Below are 20,295 nucleotides of genomic sequence, written 5' to 3'. Positions count from 1 at the left end.
TATCTATAAGACTTAGCCCAGCCCATGGAGGAAACTGTTTTGGGCCACTTGTATTCGCGATCTCATTCTTTTGGTCACTACCCAGAGCTCATGACCATAGGTGAGGGTTTGGACGTAGATGGACCAGTAAATCTCTCTCAACACTCAAACAATTTCAAACATTGTTGTCTCCATTAATCACTTAGACACAAAAACATAGGAAAGTAGAGTCCAGTTTGAAAAATACCGAAGTTTCTCTTTAACATCTAGTATTTAAAGAAAGACACATTTCTTGTCGAGTGTTATACATACACACACATTAATCTTCCTTTGACATTTTCCCTTGCTCTGACTATCAAAGCAGCATTCTTCTTTTCCCTTTTGAAAGGTCTAGGTCATTTGAATAATATCAAGTTGTAATATACTCAGAGGGTTTTTTTTTTTCAGAAAAGAAAAGACCATGACCTTGACCATGTATGTTTGCAAGGGAAGCGTAAATTGGCAAAACCATACTCTCAGGTCAAGGCCAGAAAAATCAAGGTCACTAATGGATGTCAGCTAATTGAGGAAGACCCAATGGTTCTTTTTTGAATGTGCCTTGCCTTTAATGTAGCCTTAAAGCCAAAGGTCTGGACCTGCAGTGCATGGTTTTACTCAAGATTAAATGCCGAATCAAAATATCCACTGCTGCACCAACAATGAATATCGGCGTCATTACTCACATGGTCACTGAGTCACAGTATTGAGCCTGCAAAACAAGCCATGGTTTTAAAGCTGGTAAACACGCTACATTTGGATTGACCTTCCACTGTATCTTGATATCAGAGAACAAATAGTCCAATCTTGCACTTGTATTGAAGTGGAGGAAAACTAACACCATTGGCTGAGCTACTAGGTCAGCATACCTCAGTGAAATAGGAGCACAAGTATGCTTATGTATCAGCTTTATCTATGTTTTGAGTGAATACTTTTGGCATCCCATACGCAGATGTAAGGTTGTTGTTTGGAGGTATTAGTTTGGAAACCTGGCGTTTCCATTAACTGAGAAGTTAACATTTTATGATTGATCTGTTTTCCCACATGTGCAGTGACTCATATGTTTCTTGGCTAAAGTATAACCTTCCCACATAGCTTTTAAAGGTCTCTGCTTTTAGCTGAATTTAATAAAGTTTCCATCTGTTTTTTAGGAGATTGGGCTAGTGGTTAGTCACCTTCCTGTAACTCAAGCCCAGTGTCAGCATGTTTCCAGACTGGTTAAGAGAGTGCAAAATACTAAATCCCTACCGCAGTGGGGCTACTGTTGTGTAGCTGACCCTGTCCATTTCTCAAGTATCACTGCATCGTCACATTTCTAAGCTCTGCAAACTGCATGACAGTGGACTCCTAAGCGTGTGTATTGTGTACATGTCTGATTGTTGTCTTTGTCTCTGTGTCTCTGTTCAGACCGAGCCGGCAGCATCAGCACCTTGGATTCTCTGGACTTCGCCCGTTACTCAGATGACGGCAACCGAGAGTCGGACGAGCGGGTGGCAGGTAAGATGAACCGTGCTGTCAGGGCTCAAAACAAAGAGACCTGGTTTACCTCGGGGAAATAAAAAATCGCCGAATAGGCAATGGTAGAAAGGGAGCGTGGCATGGAAACAAAGAGAATAACACCTGACAGCTGCATCAAAGCCTGCATAATGGTGATGTCGGTGTTTTCCAAGCCACCACAAAACTGAAGTATGTATTAATTTTGATATTGCTTTCATAGTGATGCCCAAATAAGGAGCTTATTTTTGACACATTTGATGTCAGAATTCACACTAAACAATAGTGTCACTGTGTTTTAATATTATTATCATGCTTTATTGCCATAGAGTTTTTAAGATAGACAGGTAGAGCTAAAGCTAATCAACAGAATAGCAAAAGTCTTGGATCTCTGTCCACGTTCCACTTTCAACATACAGTACAGTATGTTTCTTTCTTTAACCTGCTAGAGGTGTTCGAGCCTCCTCCCATCACCTCTCACACTGTTGAGTCAGTCTGAGGTATTTTTGGTACAGGACCTGTCTCAGCATTGTTTGAAATCACACCCCTTTCCCCCTGTGGCTCCGTCGTGACACACTCAATAGATAGTTTTAGCCAAGTACATTAACAGTTGAGCTTAACGCTGATGGCGCCTCATCACAGAATGCTGGTTTTAAGAGCAGCTGCTCAGTTACGAGCAGCTTGTTGTTTTTCAGATACTGTGTGATGATGATGATGAGTAAAAAAAATTTTAAACGCTGTGTCGACAAAAGGAAAACAAACAGATGAGTAAGCCTTTTACTTTAACAGTATTGCAGAAAGGGACAGTGCTGTCACGCAGGGGACTAATCGTATTATGTTCACTTAATCTGCCTCCTGCTTTCATCTTTCTATTTTATAATCGCCAACATGAAAACATTACTTTTTAGCCCTGCACACACAGCACAGTGGTTACCATTGTCCATTGCCAGCTTTCTGTAGTCATCCACCCATTCGGTTGGTAAGTGTTAAGTCAATGAGATCTAAAAAGCCCCGGTCCATAACTGCATTATGGGATTGTGCACAATTGGGTGGCATATTTTATGTGTTTTCTTTTTTCATATGAGATTGTTTTTTCCCCTCTGTACTGTACACGACTGCTAAGCATGAGAATTAGTGTCCTCTTTTATTCTTAAATGATTGTTTACATGCCTGAATAGTAAATGTTAGTAGATGTAATGTCTATACTGAGAGGAGAACAAGAATTACTATTTTGTAAAGGTCAAAGCGAAGTAGGTGGATGCACCTGAAATGAGTAAGCTAGCTTGCTTGTGGTTTGGGGCTTTTACCAGTTTATGAAAGCATACTGTACATTAATGCATAGTAAGGGCTCAGTTAAAACCATGCAGCAGAGATGTTGGTTCCATGCTCCCAACTACAAATTATTCATCATCAAATTGGCACCTTCCCCTTCCTCTCTTCCCTCTTCACCCGACCCCTACTCTCATCCCCACGACCTGTTCTTCTCGCCAAGATGCCTGCCCCCAGCTGTCTGACTCTGGGTTTTCTGGCTTTCTCCTGACGTTGATCAAACCCCAGTGAACAATACTGGACAAGTCACTCCATCCAGACTAGCTTTTTGCTTTTTTTATTTTTCTATTTTTTTTTAAACCTTCTCCCCGTTATTCAGTTCTTGGTTTTCCATTTTGTTGCGCTTGCATCCTGTGCACTCTTGATCTGCTGGATAGGTTTGGGATGATGGTGTCAGAGTGGGTGGATTTGGTCAAAATAGTCCAACGAATGTGTTGATGTCATCTCTTTTTAGTATTCTTAAAGTTGTGGAAAAAGAAAATTGACAATGACCTTACAAGAAATTACTATTATTAAAGAGCGATGAATATTTTTATCTGCTCTCTGATGTCTCATACTGGTATATTATGTATGAAACCTCCTACAATACTTGTTGAACCACAATCCTAGACATTAGATGACCATGATTAGATATGGGGATATCAACCGCATCACGTCAGATGGCAGATTTTCAGTGCACAGCTATGCAACATAGTTTTCCTGCTCCATCGCTTCTTACTTTTTGCGTGTGTTTTTAATCTAGCGTGTCTAAGAATCTTGTGTGTTTATTTTCTTTACTCAGTGTTAGTTTAGCCTTTCAAATTTCAATGCACAAATCAACAATTTTACCCAAATGTCTGCTGCTTCTGATTGTGTAAGACGTCCGAAACAGCTAGATTGTGTTGTTGATAGTATGTTAGACTAGACATGGCCTAGACGAAGTAAAAACCTGACCTTGAGTGGCTTGAAACCAAATGATTTCATTACTTGTTAGTGAGGCATTTGCCTGGAAAGAAATCCTTTGTCAGACAGCTCCTAGATTATCAAGGCTACATCTCGGTAGCTTGAATATATTTATTCACCTCAGCTACAATTAAAGTAACTTTGGACTCCCATTTTTAAGTCAGTCACATCAGTGCTATTAATGGGAGGAATATGAGGGCAGGAAATCCTACCATTGAGATGTGTCTCAATGCTTTACACACACTTGTCAAACAGACTGTCATCCAGCCGGCTTTACCATGATCCTCTGCTGCATGCGTTCCTTAGACCCATGATTTGCATGTATCCTTTTTGTTTTGTTTTGTTTTATGACTCTTACAATCTTTTGTGTGGTTGTTTTGTTTTTCATGCCCATCTTTGTTTTATTTGTTTGTTCCCTGTCTTTGGTTGGATGCATTTCCTGTGTGTGTGTGTGTTGTCACTTCCTGTCCAGTGCTGGAGTTTGAGCTACGGAAAGCAAAGGAGACCATTCAGGCTCTGCGCGCCAACTTGACTCAGGCAGCAGGTGTGGCGTACTTTTAACTTCTTCTCCACCTGAACCCTCTTTTGTTACAGCTTTTCTCTTTTTCTTTTTTTGGTTTTAAGAGAATTCCTCTAGATGAATAACTCTCAGCATCCTCTCAAACTCATCTGTAATCTTCTCAATTTTCTCAGAGAGCGAAGTGCCCTCTCAGGAGAGAAAAAACTTCAAGTCGAGTCCTGAAATTCAGGTGGGGAATCTTTGAGCGTCGAGAATGAAAAGATTTGTGAATTCCTCTTCTTTTCTCAAATGAATCGAGAGATTAAATGTGTTCCTTTAAACCCCCCGTGATAATATAACTGCCAGGTTTGAGTAAATCATTTCACAGCTTCTCTTTCCTCTCTGTCTCAGGAGCCTTTACGCCCACTGGAGAAAAGAGCCTTAAACTTCCTTGTGAATGAATATTTATTAAAAAACGAATACAAACTCTCATCCATCACCTTCTCTGATGAGAATGACGATCAGGTAAAAAAATTTATGGCTGTTATATGTTTTAAAGGCTGAATGACAAATGTCAGAATGGAGTTAACCTTTTTTTATCCTCAATTTCTGCCTGCTTCTTAATACGAGGTCTTTCTAAAGTGGACAGGCTTGTAACTGCACTGGTCTAAGAGCTATGGTAGGGTCATGTGACCATAAATAAATTCAGCAACTCCAATCAGCTGTCCTGTTCTGAGCCTGCATGGTGCTTTATCTATGCAGATGACAAGCCCACTTCTGAGACAAATTAGTTTTGTTTAATTATTTTTTTAAATTTATTTCCAGGACTTTGAGTTGTGGGATGACGTCGGCCTCAACATCCCAAAACCCCCCGACCTGTTACAGCTCTACAGGAACTGTGGTACCCCCCTCCCTTCTCCTCGGGACATGGTTGATGTTTCAGTAGGCGTGGATTTCGGCGATCTTCCAGGAAACTGCATCGCCCAAGATCCCCCAAAGAAGCCTGACCTCTCACATCAGGTTTGTGTGTCTGTGTGCACATACATGTATGGGTGTAATGTTGGACTTTTGGCTTTTCCTTAATGAGTGAGTCCGTCAGGTTATTTGCTTTTGGCTACATCAAAAGCTGCTATTCCAAAGTAGAGATGGATACTCCATGATCAGAGACACACGTCTTTTTTGCTCTCACTCTTAAACTTAATTTATTTGCATGATTTAAAGTTTTATATTGGACAGAAATGATTTGAACATGTGCATTTACACACTCTTTGAGAGAGAGTGCCAGTTTCCCCCGAAGGTCAAATGCTTTGACGCATTACAGTAAAGTGGAAGACGCAGTCTGCAGAGCTACAATGATGATAATGAAAAACCTAATTGCCCCCTCTACATTCACATTGTTTCAGTGAAAGGCTGTGGATCTAAATGGCTGCTTCTTTCTATAAAGTGTGAGATACTACCGTTATGAAGAGATTCGACCTATTGGAGTACCAACTCTTGAGCTTCTGACTGTGGTAATAAAGTGTGTGTATAATCTTTTTGTCCCTCTATAGCAACAGACAGAAGTCGTCCAAGAGTTGGAGTACCAGATAAGCCTCCTCAACAATGAGAAGCAGAGCCTTGCTGAGCAGATCAAGAAACTGCAGAGGTGTGTGCCAGTGCATGTTTGTGCTCATTTATCAGTCAGCCTACAGTTGTGCTATATGCTTGATCAACGGCATATACCCCTTAATAAATTAAGAAGTCCAGTATGTTATTTCCATGGCCTCACATAGTCCAGCCAGTATTTGTAAACAGAATACTGCTGTCTCTCAAAGCCAGAAGCCAGAGAAGTAAGTCTCAAACTTGTGATGTCATAGGGTATAAATTCTAAAGCTGCTCCATAGACAATGAATGGGAGACTGAGTTTCTGGACTCACAGGATGTTCTGAAACAGAAAGTGTACCTACATACTCAGAACATTCCCCTGGGTGCTCTCAGTGTCTTCTGTTACCTTTTTTCCATCACCACCTTTGGCCGCACCAAGTCAAAGCTTGCCGTGCTGATTTGTCTTTCCGTTATCAGTTAAGGAGTGCTGAGCCGCACCAGAGATGGACCAAAAGCCGGCCGCCTGCCTCCAAGCGGATAGCGGTGACATCTTCCAGACCTTATCCAACCCCTGACAACCCCCTGCTCCCCCAGGCGTTTTTAAAAGTCTCTGTGTGTTCAGCTCTCAGGACTTTTGTAGCTTCTATCTGAATGTCTGTAGTTTGGAGTTTAGTTCCTCTCTTGCGTCCTCTTTTTACGTCAGATACCAGCTTTATTTTACTGTTTCATGTTCACTTTGAGCTGTATAGAGTCTTGTTAGGTTACTGCTGACGAAAACCCAACATTTTCTTATTGTGCTGCTTCACAATAAAATCTTTTACATGACAAAATAACGGGGGATTTTGTTGTGAAGAAACTATAGGAAATTAAATGTGTTCATTGCCAAATTAGCAGAATTTTGTAATCTGCTTTTTTTTTCTCAATAAAAACAAGTCTACTAATACGGCAGGGAGGAAGAGTACAAGCAGGAACAGCCACAGTGAGATGTTGATGAAGAGCAGCTGACAACAGACCATGGAGCAGCTCCAAACTTTATACTTGGTGACATCACAGATTTAAGTTTTATGACTCTAGTTTTTGGATTTAGGAAAATGGTTTATGTTTACTAATATTTTTTGCACTGTCCTAGACCATATGAATAACATGTACAAATTTTGAATATGGACGTAGTTCCCCTTTAATTATATGACCCCTGTTAGTATGCTATTGTGCTCACACAGTTTCTTCTATTTATAACAATTCTGTGCCATTACGACAAGAACATTTACCACGACCACTAGAAGCGTCCATGAGAAAAGCACTTCTGTCCACATTATTAGCATAACTGTGACCAAAACAGCCCGTGAGGTAGAACCAGTATGGAAATTTCCCCCAAGCACTACATTAAATTACAGAGGAAGCCCTGGCCTGATGCATTAGTGGAACCTATTTTCCTCCCATGTGGAATTATTAAGATTCAGACAAATTATCTCTACCGCAATCCAAAATAAATTGAAGCAATTTACAGGCGGCACGGTGGTGCAGTGGTTAGCATTGTTGCCTGACAGCAAGAGGGTTCCTGGTTCTGACGTGGGGTGGGGGAGCCCTGCTGTGCGGAGTTTGCATGCTCTTCCTGTCTCATCGTGGGTTTTCTCCATGTACTCCGGCTTCCTCCCACAGTCCAAAGACATGCAGGTTAATTGGTGACTCTAAATTGTCCGTAGGTGTGAATGTGAGTGTGAATGGTTGTCTGTCTCTATGTGTCAGCCCTGTGTTAGTCTGGAGACCTGTCCAGGGTGTACCCCGCCTCTTACACAATGTCAGCTTGGATAGGTTAACAGGATAAGTGGTTACAGAAAAATATGAACTTTACCACTACTTTTGGATGGATCTCTGTCTCGTTGACTCACTTCTTGTGTCCCCTCATGTTTCCTTTCCCCTCCCGCACAGTGAGATTCAAACACTAAAGAGGACTGTCTCCTCCCCACCTCCGGCCACTCTGGACTTGGGCTCCCAGAATACATCCAATCCTTCCTCCTCCACCACCGCCATCACTTCCTCCACCGACCCTCCCTCTGTGGTATGTGCTCAATTTGATTATGTCATGCACAGATGTGCTTTAATAGCTATTTAAAATGTCTCAACGTAGTTTGAAAGAGGACTTTTCAAACATTTGACCCATTGATTCTAATGTAGTCTTGTCCTACCCTCAGCCTCCGACAGATAACGGCCAGTATCTGGACATCCGGGGTGTTTCAGAGCCTGAAACTAAACCAGACCCCCCCTCTGCTCAGAGCATATCACAGCCTCACCCACAGTCCCACAATAAGCTTAAGAGTCGGCCTCCTGTCCAGTTCGATCAGCCCAACAGGTGAGATAGAGACAATAGAAAAACTGGCAATCCTTGTGTCAATAATGTTCTGTTTGTCTATGGTGTGTGTCTTGGTACACATATAAGATGATAAGATTCTTTAACTCAGTCCTTATAAATTTAGCTGTGAGGCAGAATACAGAAAATGATTTTCAGTGTACTCAGTACCAGCTTGTTGAAGCCACATGGCCCATCTCAGTGTAGTTCCTAAATGCATCCACTAGATGGAGGTAGTTATCAGCCTATGCAGCAACAATGGACAGCACAAGAGCACTTTTTGGCGAGTGGCGGCCCTCCTCGGTGAAAATGTAACTTTTCTCAAAACACATAGCAGCCCTGGTGGGAATTAAACTTTTGACTTTTGCTCAACATTTCTTCCCACTATCCCACCCATGCTGCGGTATATTTAGTGCACTGACATCTAGTGAATCATCACTCAATGGAATACTGTGTTTCGTCTATACCCTCATTTATTTCCCCTTTATGAGATTCACGTACAGTTCCAAAAAATTAGTGGCAAGATGCAGTTAGTCATCATCTGCTATTGAGCAGGTCCCAGTGCTGCTGTATTTTCTTGTAGCCAAGCTCCATCTATCCATAGATTTTTTTGAGTTCCACTGAAATACACAGCAGTGACACAGAAGCGTGGCCGCACTAAGCTCTCTGGCTCTCTGACAGATAGATCCAGTCCAGTCCTCAATCATTCAGTGGTCAGGGCAATCTTCAGAGTTCTTGCGGAGTACAGATTAAGTGGTAAAGACTGTCGTGACTGTCTTTTTTTTTTCTTTCTTTGCTCTCTTGTTGTTTGCGGTGTCGCAGGAAGCTATCCCCGGCCTTCCTGCAAGCCCTGCTGTCCTTCTGCAGAATGTGCTCCGACAGCCGCCTGGGAGCAGAGGTCAGCATGCTTTCATGCAGACTTACAAACAGTGCTTTCATGTCATGACAGCACACAGTACTAAACGTTCCTGTCATTTCCAGGTGTCCCGCATAGCAGACAGTGAGGAGAGCGTGATGTTAATGCTGGGCCGCTGCCTCCCTCACATCGTCCCTAATGTCCTCCTTGCTAAACGAGAGGTAACCCCACTGCTGCTGCTCCTCCTGCTCCCCTCCTCCTCCTCCTACCTGTGCCCCATTTCATTACTGTCATCATCACAGTTTTCTTCTTGTAGTATCCAATAGATACACACACAGCAGTAGGGCTAAGCAAGGTGGAAAAATTTAGGAGAAGCTGCAGAGGACACAGTCATCTTCAGCGTGCCAATTCCTATGTAGATGGGCACTGAAGCAGTTCCAAACAGCCTTTGCTGAAGGGGATAATCATGATGAAAGTGATTTTTCTGTTGATGATTCACCCACTTCACCATCTGCTATCGTGAGAAAGATTTAGTTTTGTTTGGTTTGAAAGAACGCCGCCCTCCTCTTGGTTTGTGCCACAAGGCATTCCCAAAATTCAACTAGCATGCAGTTTAGTATGACACATCGTGTAGCGGCTTCCAGTGTTTTTGACAGAGGTCTAATTGGTGCGATTTCTGGTTTGTTTATGCTAATCATACTAACGTCTCAAACCTAATGTACTAATGCTGCCTAAGATCTGACTGTGTCTCCTGCTAGCACGCTCCTTTAGACATTCGCAGTGCCAAACATAGACTTGCAGATACCCAGCTGTCTTGTGTCTATCTATTGATTGGGAATATCTTCATCAACATCATTTCTCCTCTGCTGTTTTTGCCCCCCCACCCCCACCCCTCCACAACACACGTTTGCTGTCCTTTTGTCTTCACTGGTTTTATTTTTTACTCTTCTCTTTTTCGTCTCACTCATTCTCTCACTCTCATGCATGCCTCTCTTCTAGAGAATGGTTGCACATCTTTGCCAGGTGAGTCTTTCACGCACTCATCTGCATGGTTCTCACATGACCTGTAGACCCAGAAATATTGAACTAAGACCCAGCACCTGTTGGCTACAACTGCTGCCACATTAGGGTCTAAGTTGCCAACAGCTAGCACGTAGCTCTGACATTTCGTTAAAGTGCTAATGATTTTGCAGTCTGGCATTGTCATGAAAGGAAATATAGAAATTTATTTATAGCTAAAATATGAACTAACATGCAAAGATGACTCGAGGCATGCAGTTTTAGCTTCACAGTAGGTGGGTCATGTAACGAATGTCTCTTAAACCCAGTGTATCTTCTTTTCCGATTGGTTCCCTGTCTGATTTATTTGCTGTGGCTTTTGAGATTCTGCAGTGATTTTGATTAATCTGATAACAACTGTTTAAAAGTAGCTTCATGCTATATTGTTATGGCTGCATAAAACCAAAGAAAAGTGTTTTAAAATGTCCTTGATATGAGGTGTGCAGTGATTCCAGGCAACTAAATGTAAACCAGCTTCCTCCCTTTAACTGTTGGGGAACATGTTTGCTTTTGTTTTGACAGTTGAAGTTTGAATATTAATTTCTACTGAGAAGAGAATGGGAGGAGATTTTAAAATAGATTAGGTATTAACAAACCTTTACTCCTTGCAAGCCATAATGTTGACACCTGCAATTTAATTCATATTACAGTGGAAACCTCTTATAGTGATCACAGTTCTTTTTTATTAGGGGCCGGGCAGGCAGTCCTGCCAGGACCCTCTCGTTTTCCAGCTTGTTCTTTCTTCTTCTTCTTCTTCTTCTTCCGAGGAAATCATACTGATTTACATACTAAATCACCAAACTTTGCACAAAGGTCCAGTCCTATGGCAGATTTGCTCAGCTGCAAACACAAGTCAATAGCCCTGATAGTGGCGCTACAGCAAGTGTCTAAAGTTCAAAACTTTGAAAATTCACAACAAATCGAGCGTACAGCTTTGCAACTTTCACCAAAATGTAGCCCCAATGCTGAAGAAACTTTTCTACATTTAAACCTATTGCAAATTATGAAGTCCATCACTCTTAACTTAACTTCTTAAACCTATCTCCTCCCACAATTCTTGCTCAATTGACACCAAACTTACTACAAAGCATCTTCAGACTGTCCTTCACAAATTGTCCTCACAGATTTTTGATTTATCAAAAATTGAGCCTACAGTGCATCAAGATGTTTAACTGTAAACAGTGCTGTAAACATATACTTGCAAATTCTTGCTAAATAAATTTTCAATGTTCATGAAAAAAATGACAAAATTTTGGAGTCACGGTAGATGACGTTCGGCAAATATCAGAATTTTATATCAAAAACGTAATTTTTAAACATCAGTTTTTCACTTATGGAGTAAATCAATCATTGTTAAAAACAAATTAACAACATCTCCATGCTGTCTAGATGCAATATGTGTATTTTCAGATTTTTGTCTTGATGACTGAATTTATGACAGCAGTTTGAAATCTGCCTTTACACACTAACAACTGCTGTCATCCTGGTAGCTTGCTTAGTCAATTTGTGAAACCACGGATGAGTTGTCACTTGCTAATTAGCTCAGTCAGATAGAAGATGCTCCTTGGTGTCAGAGGTTATGAGTACAAGCCTCAACTGATGTACATTGCAGAGATGGGATCAGGTCACACATGTGCAAGTCTCAAGTAAGTCTCAAGTCTTAACCTTCAAGTCTCAAGTAAGTCCCAAGTCATTTTTTCTTGGGCAAGTCAAGTCAAGTCACATGTTATGTCAAGTCAAGTCAAGTCAAGTCAAGTCCTGTAATAGGTCAAGTCAAGTCCAAGTCAAGTCACCTTATTATTGTAATTTTACCTGCAGAATCTGATCTTAATAAAGTGAAAAGACAAGATATAAGTAACTGTCAGTAAACATTGACTTCATCGCTGCAATGTTTACTTTGCAGGGACGACCCCCATGCGTGCGCGCACACACACACACACACACACACTAACCAAGGCAGCGGCCAAAATCACCCATTTAGCTCATTTAACCCTGTGTTGCTCGTTCATAAAACGTACAGCCGGTCTTGTGATGAAACGGTCGGAATGTTCGCTCTCGTTTTCTGGGGTTAATGTTAGCAAATAAATTAAAAAACATGCCTATCTGATATAAGAGGGCCTGTTTCTCCAATAAACACGTAAGGTACGTAGAGAGGGCATGACTGATTTACAGGGTAGTGATCCAATCATGACAACGCCATTCTCAGCCTGCGCTCCTACCGGGTAATCAACATTATTTTTTAAATTAATTTATTAATTTTATATTCTAACCGAAAACATGATGTGAATAACACTCAAGTCATTCAAGTCATCATGTCTCAAGTCAAGTCATGTCCCGAGTCTTTAACTTCCAAGTCCGAGTCAAGTCTCAAGTCTTTTATTTTTTGTCAAGTCAAGTCACAAGTCATCAAAACAGCGACTCGAGTCGACTTGAGTCCAAGTCACAATGACTTGAGTCCCCATCTCTGGTACATTGTAATGGTAACTTTCTTGTTGTCTTCCTATTCTGCCTCTTGTTGCTCAGATTTGCCTAAAATTGCCTAAAATTGCCCGGCTCCGACCATTGCAGTGCAGCAGCTATATTTTTTTTTTGTTTGTTTCTTATGCAGATTACCATTGAATTTACATTTGCATATTTATCACGTGAATATAAAGCAATAAAACGGACGGCTTCGCTTTTTGCTAGATTTTATTGACTGCTTTAAAATGCAGCTGTTCCAAGCGCTTTTCAAATTACTGTCAGGTACTCGAAAATAAATTCCATTCTCTGCATCCTAAATGTTTTCCTCTGTGTATTCTTGCCTCATCTGTCCCCGCTGCTCCTCAGGACATTCATCGCATGTCACCGTGTCAGCCTTAGCAGCCTCTCCGTGCAGTTCCATAAACACAATGTTCTCTTGCTTTTTAAATAGCTCAAACCAGCCTATGGAAACCTTGGAATTGTCCTCTCCCAGGCACATTGCCAAGTCTTGTGCTTTCACCCTCACCAAAAGCATGCTCAAGCAGGCATTGCGTGACCGGGCATTATCAATCCCCTTGACGAAGGTGGCTTCAACCGCAGGTGCTTTCCTCGTGCGAGTAAAGTTAAAAAAAAAATTCAATTACCATAGTTTTAAATGTTTTTTCATATGTTGTTGTGTATGAAAAGACCCCAAATGACACTGTAAGTGCAAAGCGAATTACTTGATTATTATAAGCGAAATATTTAAACAGCATTTGTACAGGAATGTTTCTGTCCCAAGCTCTTTGATCCATACAATCACTAACCATGAGCAGTATAAGCGGTTTCCATAGTAGTATATTTGTGAGGCACTTAATTTGCACAGGTGGTCTGTCTACACATAACCGCTTGCATGCAATTTGTGTCCGTGTCTGTCAGTGACTGTAGGAACACCATGTGCCTGAATTTTGCATACAGGGAAACAAAATGTGTTTCAAATGTTTGAAAGAGGTAAGTCTGGTTCGAGTAGTTCTCATTGGGGCTGCTTTGCATATCACAGTGGTTATATTGTTTCAGTCAACCTCTGACAGTTATGGAGAAGCTAATCTCTTCGCAAAATCAAGATAAACAAACTCGGGGGAGAGGATGACAAAGACAAAAACACAGCCGAACATTTAGGCCTCTAGGTCTGAGTGTTGTGGACTTTGTACTATATCCGTTAGATTCACCAACCATGACATTGCGTACACACACACACACACACATGCACAGCTGCTCACACTTACATCTTGCAACTTGAAGCTTTTTAACCACCATAAGCCTGGAGACACACCTTTAGTTGTCTGAACGTGACACCCACTTAAGAACAAAAGGTGTTTGAACGGTGGAACGATGCAGTGAAACTCTGCCTGCCACCTGGCTGTAATATCAGACACTGTAAATCATTAAACTTTATATTTTTCTCCAATATACTGTGCTATTGTAGCATACTGATGAGCATTCTCTGTCAAGCTCCTCATTACTTACATTTCTCTTTTCTTGTGATAAAAAGGTTTTATTTGTAAACTTTTTGCAACACTTTTTTCTTGATCCCGTTAAATATATAGTAAAAGGTGTGTCCAGGCTTTCCAAGAAGTGGTATCACTATGATGAGAGTAAACGCAGGCTGCAATGATTGACTTCCTTTTTCTAGTGGCCAGATTAACTGTGATCTTTAACGAACTACTGGCAAGACAAAGAACATTGACGGTGTTATCAGGGCTGTCAGGAGACAAAAGATTAGGCGTTAAGCTGTAACTCAAATGACAGATGCTGTTAACATTCTGTTTGTACTCAAGCTCTGGTTTCTCTGGTAATGCGGTAGGAAGTCAGAATGGATAAAAACAAAAGTTAGAATGATAGAAAAAAAATAGGCACCTGGAGGAGAGAATCCAAAGCAGCAAGACAAAAGTCAAAAAACTAAATTAAGTAGTAGTAGATGCTGCATTGTATGGATATTTATTTGTGCTACATACATGGTATTCATCACTGTATCTGGTTATCGCCTGTGTTCTTATTTCCTGTTAATAAACATTTATGCACTTCATTTGATTATTAATGGTTTATTATTAATTATTAATGATTATTATGGAGCCAATAAATCATTGTTAAAAACAAATTACCAACATCTCCATGCTGTCTAGATGCAATTTGTGTATTTTCGGATTTTTGTCTTAATAACTGAATTTTTGACAGCCGTTTGAAATTTGCCTTTACACACTAACAGCTGCTGTCTTGCACACAGGTGACTGGCTTAGTCAATTTGTGAAGCTACATGTGACATTTCTGTTTGCCAATTAGCTCAGTGAGACAGAGGATGGTTCTTGGTGTTGAAGATTGTGAGTTCAAGCCTCAGCTTGTGGAACATTTCCATATGAGAAATCTACCCAAACTTTTCATAAATGTCCAGTCCTATGCCAGATGTCCTCAACTGGAAACACAAGACAATAGTCCTGATGGTGGCGCTACAGCAAGCCTCTAAATTTCAAAACTTTGAAAATTCATAACAAATCAACCATATGTGCTACAGCTTTGGAACTTTCACCTTGAAATTTGCTTTTCCATGGCATGGATGGCTACTGTCTGGCACCCTGATGCTTGGCTTAGTCAATTTGTGAAGCCACACATGAACTGTCACTTGCCAATTAGCTCATTGAGATAGAAGATGGACCTCAGTCTCAGAAGTTGTGAGTTCAAGCCTCAGCTAAGGCAGAACGGACATTCTAATGTGACAGTCCTTGTTCAGGCATCATGCTATGTGGATTAGAGACTATAATAATTATGATCCAGGCGGTTTTGCGGAGAGACAAATACTCTTTATCAACACTTTTCCCTGTTATCCCTTGTCTCTTTTCCCTGTTTATTTGGCTTAGCTATCAGTCAATATGCAGAGTCTATCCAATAGCTACTTTTACATTTTAAAAAATGTTTTCATCTTTGTCACCATGGATAATGTTTAGCTTTAAGCTAGATCAGACCAGTTTGTTCAAAATTGCTAGCAGTTAATGTTATTCTTACTTTCTTATTCTTGAGTTTTTTCTTTCCTTTGTATATTATGAGTCCGATCACTTCAGCCACTCATCCACAATTTGAAGGGCATGCCATAATTATATGATGTAACTTCTATGTTGTGATATGCTTTGTTTTAGTGTGTGTGTTGCTCAGAATTGCCTAATTTTGCCTAAAATTGCTCGGCCCCGACCATTGCTGCGCAGCAGCTATAATGACAACTTGACATTAACCAGGACAACATTACCAGAAGATGTCTTTGTCATGACAACTTGACATTAACAAGAAATGCACCTCTTTTTGTGTTCATGATAAGTTGACATAATGATTGATACAAAGACAACTTCTGGTAATGTCACTTTGATCAGTGTCAAGTTGTCATAATCAAGACGACCCAAACAATGTCAACTTGTCATTACAAAAACACACTTAATGACAGCAGTCATAAACGTTTATGACATGTACATAATGTTCATGACAGGTTCATGACAGTGTCATGTCATGTTATGACAGTGTCATGTCACCCTTATATAGAAACCTTCAAGTAAAGTGTAACCGAAACATTTAATAATACAGATTTGGTAAGATTTGGTTAAGGTGGAATGGGAATGTGGGGTAACATTTGGATGCAGGCTCTTGCACATAGTGGTCCTTGGACTGGAATGTGCAGTCACTCGGCTCTTTGAAGTAAAGCATCAGGCCCCCCTGGCCTCTGGGTCCTGGCGTCGTGCTGTCCACTCTACCTGCCCACAATGTTTATCCAAGACCGGTCAGATGTTTAACCTCCTGAAGGAGTCTTCACATCAGAAACACAGGAGTTCACACAGAAATAGAGCAGGGTCAGCGTGGCTTCTGGCTTTTCAGATGTGTGCTGTTTATGAATTCCTTTATTTGTTTTATCAGGCCAGTGCTGTTAAGTCTCCAAAAATGTCTCTTGTGAAGATGTATGGTTTTTTTCAGAGGCCGGGGCAGAGGATTATTGAATGTGACAGCTTAACTTCCCTAAATACAGTTAATTTGCAGGTTTTTTGACGCTTGAACTGATTTCACCCATATTGAACTCGTCATGTAGCCACTTAAAATGGCCCTCTGATACTTAAATGTCGTATTTTTACTTTTTAAAAGATAGCCAACATGGCACTGACTTCAGAGGGTTGGTCCAGCACTGAGCGGGTGACTCATCACAGCCTATCTTTACCCAAGTGTCTCTGTCAGGTCCATCTGTCCGTCCAGCGTTGGGGTTTTGCTTGCTCTTCCAGCACTTGGCAGGCAACTATGATATCTTCCTGGAAAAAAAACAGAGTTTGTTTGAAAAAAAACATATTTTTAACTCTGTGTGCACTCTCTAATTTGGGTGTGTGTGGCGGGAATTTAGGGCTGACCACAATTTGGCCATGGAGGCCCTGTATCAAGGGCAGCCGAGCTCTCTCCCCTCTGGCTGGAAGGTCCATAAACTCTGTCTGAACTCTGGGATAGAGCTGTGTTGTAGTAAGGGAGCTAGTGCAACAAGGTATGTGTGTGTCTAAATGCAGCTGTGTCTGGGTGTGTGCATGCACTGTTTAAGTTTCTTCAGTACGTGGCTCTAATTGTATGTGCGTGACTCCAAAAGCCAAATGAGTCAAGGTATAACACCAACAAGGTATTGAAGGTAAGCATGTTTTCACTGGTGTTGACGGACTCCTGTTGGTTTCAGAGGTGGCCCCCTGTGTTTATTTCTCCCTTTGACTTTCCTGTTTTCTCTCCCCCTTTTATTCAACACCTCTCCCTCTTTCCTACTCCCCGTCAATAGACCTCCAGGCCTGCTTGACTGCTAGCGACCATCCTTTCCTTGTGTGTTTCAACCCCATTCTCCTTTTGCGAAGATATCCAAACTGATGCCACTTCTGTCTCTTGTTTCTCTCGTCTTCAGGAGTTGATCCCACTCATCTTATGTACTGCCTGCCTTCACCCAGAGCCTAAAGAGAGAGACCAGCTCCTCCACATCCTGTTTAATTTAATCAAGAGACCAGATGATGAGCAAAGGTGCGTGTAGATGGAACGATATTCTGGTCGATCAACCTCTTGCGGAGATACCATTGTTAAGCCCTGAGAGAGAAAGACAACTATGAGTTTATCCAGGAGTATGTTCTCATGTGTTTCTTTGTGTGTGTGTTTCCATAGACAAATGATCTTGACGGGATGTGTTGCATTCGCGAGGCATGTGGGTCCCACGCGTGTCGAGGCTGAGCTACTTCCTCAGTGCTGGGAACAGGTACAGTTCATACACTGCAGGTGGCCTTTGTTACTGAATATTCTGTCACTAATATTTTCTGCAATGGTAATACAAAGAGGGCTTCATCAACACTTTTTTTTAATTTCATCTTTTGTTGTTGTTTTCGTTAAGTTGTCTGTGACATTTCATTTCCACATCTGGAGTATGTTTTTGTTTTATTTTAGCACAAAGACTTTAGAATTAACGTCAGCCATTATTTTTGTTGTCGTTTCCACCTCTTCGTAGATTTGACCAAAAGGAAAATACTTCTGTTTTGCAAGAAATGCACAAAGCGCCAATGCAAAAATATTTCATTGTGCAATATATTTGAAACAAATGTTAGTTGCGTCTTGCATGTAGCGGGCACCCCATTCAGCATTGTTGTAATTCCATATTCTGACTCAGAAAATCACTGTTATTACCTCCATGGTGTCCCTGACTCATAATGATAGCAGTTTTGTTTGTTTTGTTGCCACCTGTGTCACCTCATGAAACACATTTATGGCAACAACAGCTGCCGGCAGTTTGGAGGCTGAGAATCTGCCTAGAATCACCAATAGTGGTTTCCACAGGGTCAGCGTGTTGATGATACTCGAGTTGTTTCCATTCCACCGTGGCTGCCCTCCAGTCTACTTCTCTTCTCCTTTTACCTTCTGTTTCTGAACTTCTTTTTACACTTTTTTTCTCTAAATATTTTCTTTTTTTTTTTTTGCAGATTAACCACAAATATCCAGAGAGGAGATTGTTGGTGGCGGAGTCCTGTGGGGCCTTAGCACCATACCTGCCTGTAAGAACATATGCATATACACATTAAAAAGTGATTTTACATGAATATAGATGAATAAAAAATTCATCTGTGTCTGTCTGTTTTGCTTTCTGTCTCTGCAGAAGGAGATCCGTAGCTCCTTAGTGTTGTCCATGTTGCAGCAGATGCTCGCTGAGGATAAGGCTGACATGGTTAGAGAGGCTGTGGTCAAGAGTCTGGGTATCATCATGGGTTACATTGATGACCCTGACAAGTACTCCCAGGTATGTGTGTTGTGCAAAGGAAGTGTGTATAATATAATATAAGTGTTTTACTTTCTGTTTCTGTAAGTGCTTGTTGGTGAATCCTCCTCTCACGCACATCATCGTGTGTATCTTCCAGGGTTTTGAGCTGATGCTGCTGTCACTGGGGGACCCATCAGAGCGGGTGGTCAGTGCAGTCCATCAGGTTTTCATTCCTGCCTTTGCTGCCTGGACCACAGAGCTGGGCACCCTGCAATCTGCACTCATCCCTTCTCTGTTGGCACGTATAGAGAAGCTACTTATGGTAAGTGCCTGCCTCAAACCTGAGAGCCTTTCTCATCCCATCCTGATAGTAAAAATCACGCTTGTTGAGCCAAAAACATCCAAATGATGTAAATAATACATTGTATGTTCAAGACGTGTAATGTGCAGTAAATTAGAGGAAACGAATATTCAGAGCAAACGTGAAATTAAAGCAACATGCTGTAAACATGCACTAGAAAATCACTGGTAATGTTGTGATGAAAACTACCCAATGCTACAGTTAGGTGTATCTTCAATATGTCTACAGTAGTAGTCGACCCTTACAAACAAAATCTGCACAAATCTGACTACATCTGACTCTTAGTTTCCAAGCTACAGATCTCAGCACCACACAAACAATACATTTCACTGTCTCACATTTGTTCTCTTTGTCTCTTTTCTGTCATGCTCACCCTCCACACCTCCCTCTTTCTGTAGCAAGGAGAACATGGTCTGGATGAACACAAGCTCCACGTGTTCCTTTCGGCCCTGCAGTCTCTCATCCCTCCTCTGTTCGCCGTGGTGCTGCAGAACGCACCCTTCACCAGCAGAGCCAAACTCAACGGAGACATACCTGCAATAGAGGGTGAGACAGCTACACACGGGGACACACAAGTCAGAAGTAGAAGTAGTAACTGTAAAAGTAAGACATGTCCTGATTTTCTCTTATGATCCTGTGTCGTTGGTCCTGCAGTGACGCGGTTCCCCAGGCCAGCGTCGCCCCTCCAGGACGTGGCAACCATCATCGGCAGCAGGGAGATGCTGAGTGCTCTGCTGCTGCTCTACGACCACCAGCTGGAGCATGAGGGAACCACTGGCTGGGACAGCCTGCTATGGGTGGTCAACCAACTGTGAGAAATGCACACACATACACGCGCGCACACACATGTAAAGTCATATATGTATACAGACAGCTTTGTACATGGTATCATAAAAGCATACGCAAACAATCACAACGCTGATTGCCACCTGTCTGCTCTGTCTCCAGCCTTCCGCAGCTCATAGAGATTGTGGGTCGTATCAATGTTACGTCATCGACCTGCGTGCACGAGTTCTCACGCTTCTTCTGGAGGTTCTGTCGCACCTTCGGCAAGATTTTTACCAACGCTAAGGTAAAACCA

General features: G+C 41.6%; 1 protein-coding gene across 7 annotated transcripts in view; it reads left to right on the top strand.

Annotated features, from left to right (window-relative positions):
- The window catches only part of relch (RAB11 binding and LisH domain, coiled-coil and HEAT repeat containing), a 41,852-nt gene that overhangs the window by 6,643 nt on the left and 14,914 nt on the right, over positions 1 to 20,295 (top strand). For 3 of the 7 annotated variants that reach the window (XR_007570661.1, XM_050056236.1, XM_050056235.1), the window contains exons 2-20: positions 1,423 to 1,512; positions 4,253 to 4,324; positions 4,474 to 4,529; positions 4,691 to 4,804; positions 5,105 to 5,299; positions 5,830 to 5,924; positions 7,793 to 7,922; positions 8,056 to 8,213; positions 9,033 to 9,108; positions 9,192 to 9,287; positions 10,066 to 10,089; positions 17,522 to 17,634; positions 17,773 to 17,863; positions 18,579 to 18,650; positions 18,752 to 18,892; positions 19,011 to 19,175; positions 19,613 to 19,760; positions 19,869 to 20,025; positions 20,163 to 20,286. Coding sequence is in view for 6 of the 7 variants with exons in the window: in XM_050056236.1 (XP_049912193.1) it covers positions 1,423 to 1,512; positions 4,253 to 4,324; positions 4,474 to 4,529; positions 4,691 to 4,804; positions 5,105 to 5,299; positions 5,830 to 5,924; positions 7,793 to 7,922; positions 8,056 to 8,213; positions 9,033 to 9,108; positions 9,192 to 9,287; positions 10,066 to 10,089; positions 17,522 to 17,634; positions 17,773 to 17,863; positions 18,579 to 18,650; positions 18,752 to 18,892; positions 19,011 to 19,175; positions 19,613 to 19,760; positions 19,869 to 20,025; positions 20,163 to 20,286 (2,117 nt within the window). In the remaining variant the exon portion in view is untranslated. The remainder of the gene's footprint in view (positions 1 to 1,422; positions 1,513 to 4,252; positions 4,325 to 4,473; positions 4,530 to 4,690; positions 4,805 to 5,104; positions 5,300 to 5,829; positions 5,925 to 7,792; positions 7,923 to 8,055; positions 8,214 to 9,032; positions 9,109 to 9,191; positions 9,288 to 10,065; positions 10,090 to 17,521; positions 17,635 to 17,772; positions 17,864 to 18,578; positions 18,651 to 18,751; positions 18,893 to 19,010; positions 19,176 to 19,612; positions 19,761 to 19,868; positions 20,026 to 20,162; positions 20,287 to 20,295) is intronic. The other 4 variants (XM_050056238.1, XM_050056237.1, XM_050056239.1 and 1 more) reach the window with 3 other exon arrangements.

Source organism: Epinephelus moara, chromosome 11, assembly GCF_006386435.1.
Source record: "Epinephelus moara isolate mb chromosome 11, YSFRI_EMoa_1.0, whole genome shotgun sequence".
NCBI lineage: Eukaryota > Metazoa > Chordata > Actinopteri > Perciformes > Serranidae > Epinephelus > Epinephelus moara.
This window is presented reverse-complemented; position numbering and strand designations above follow the sequence as displayed.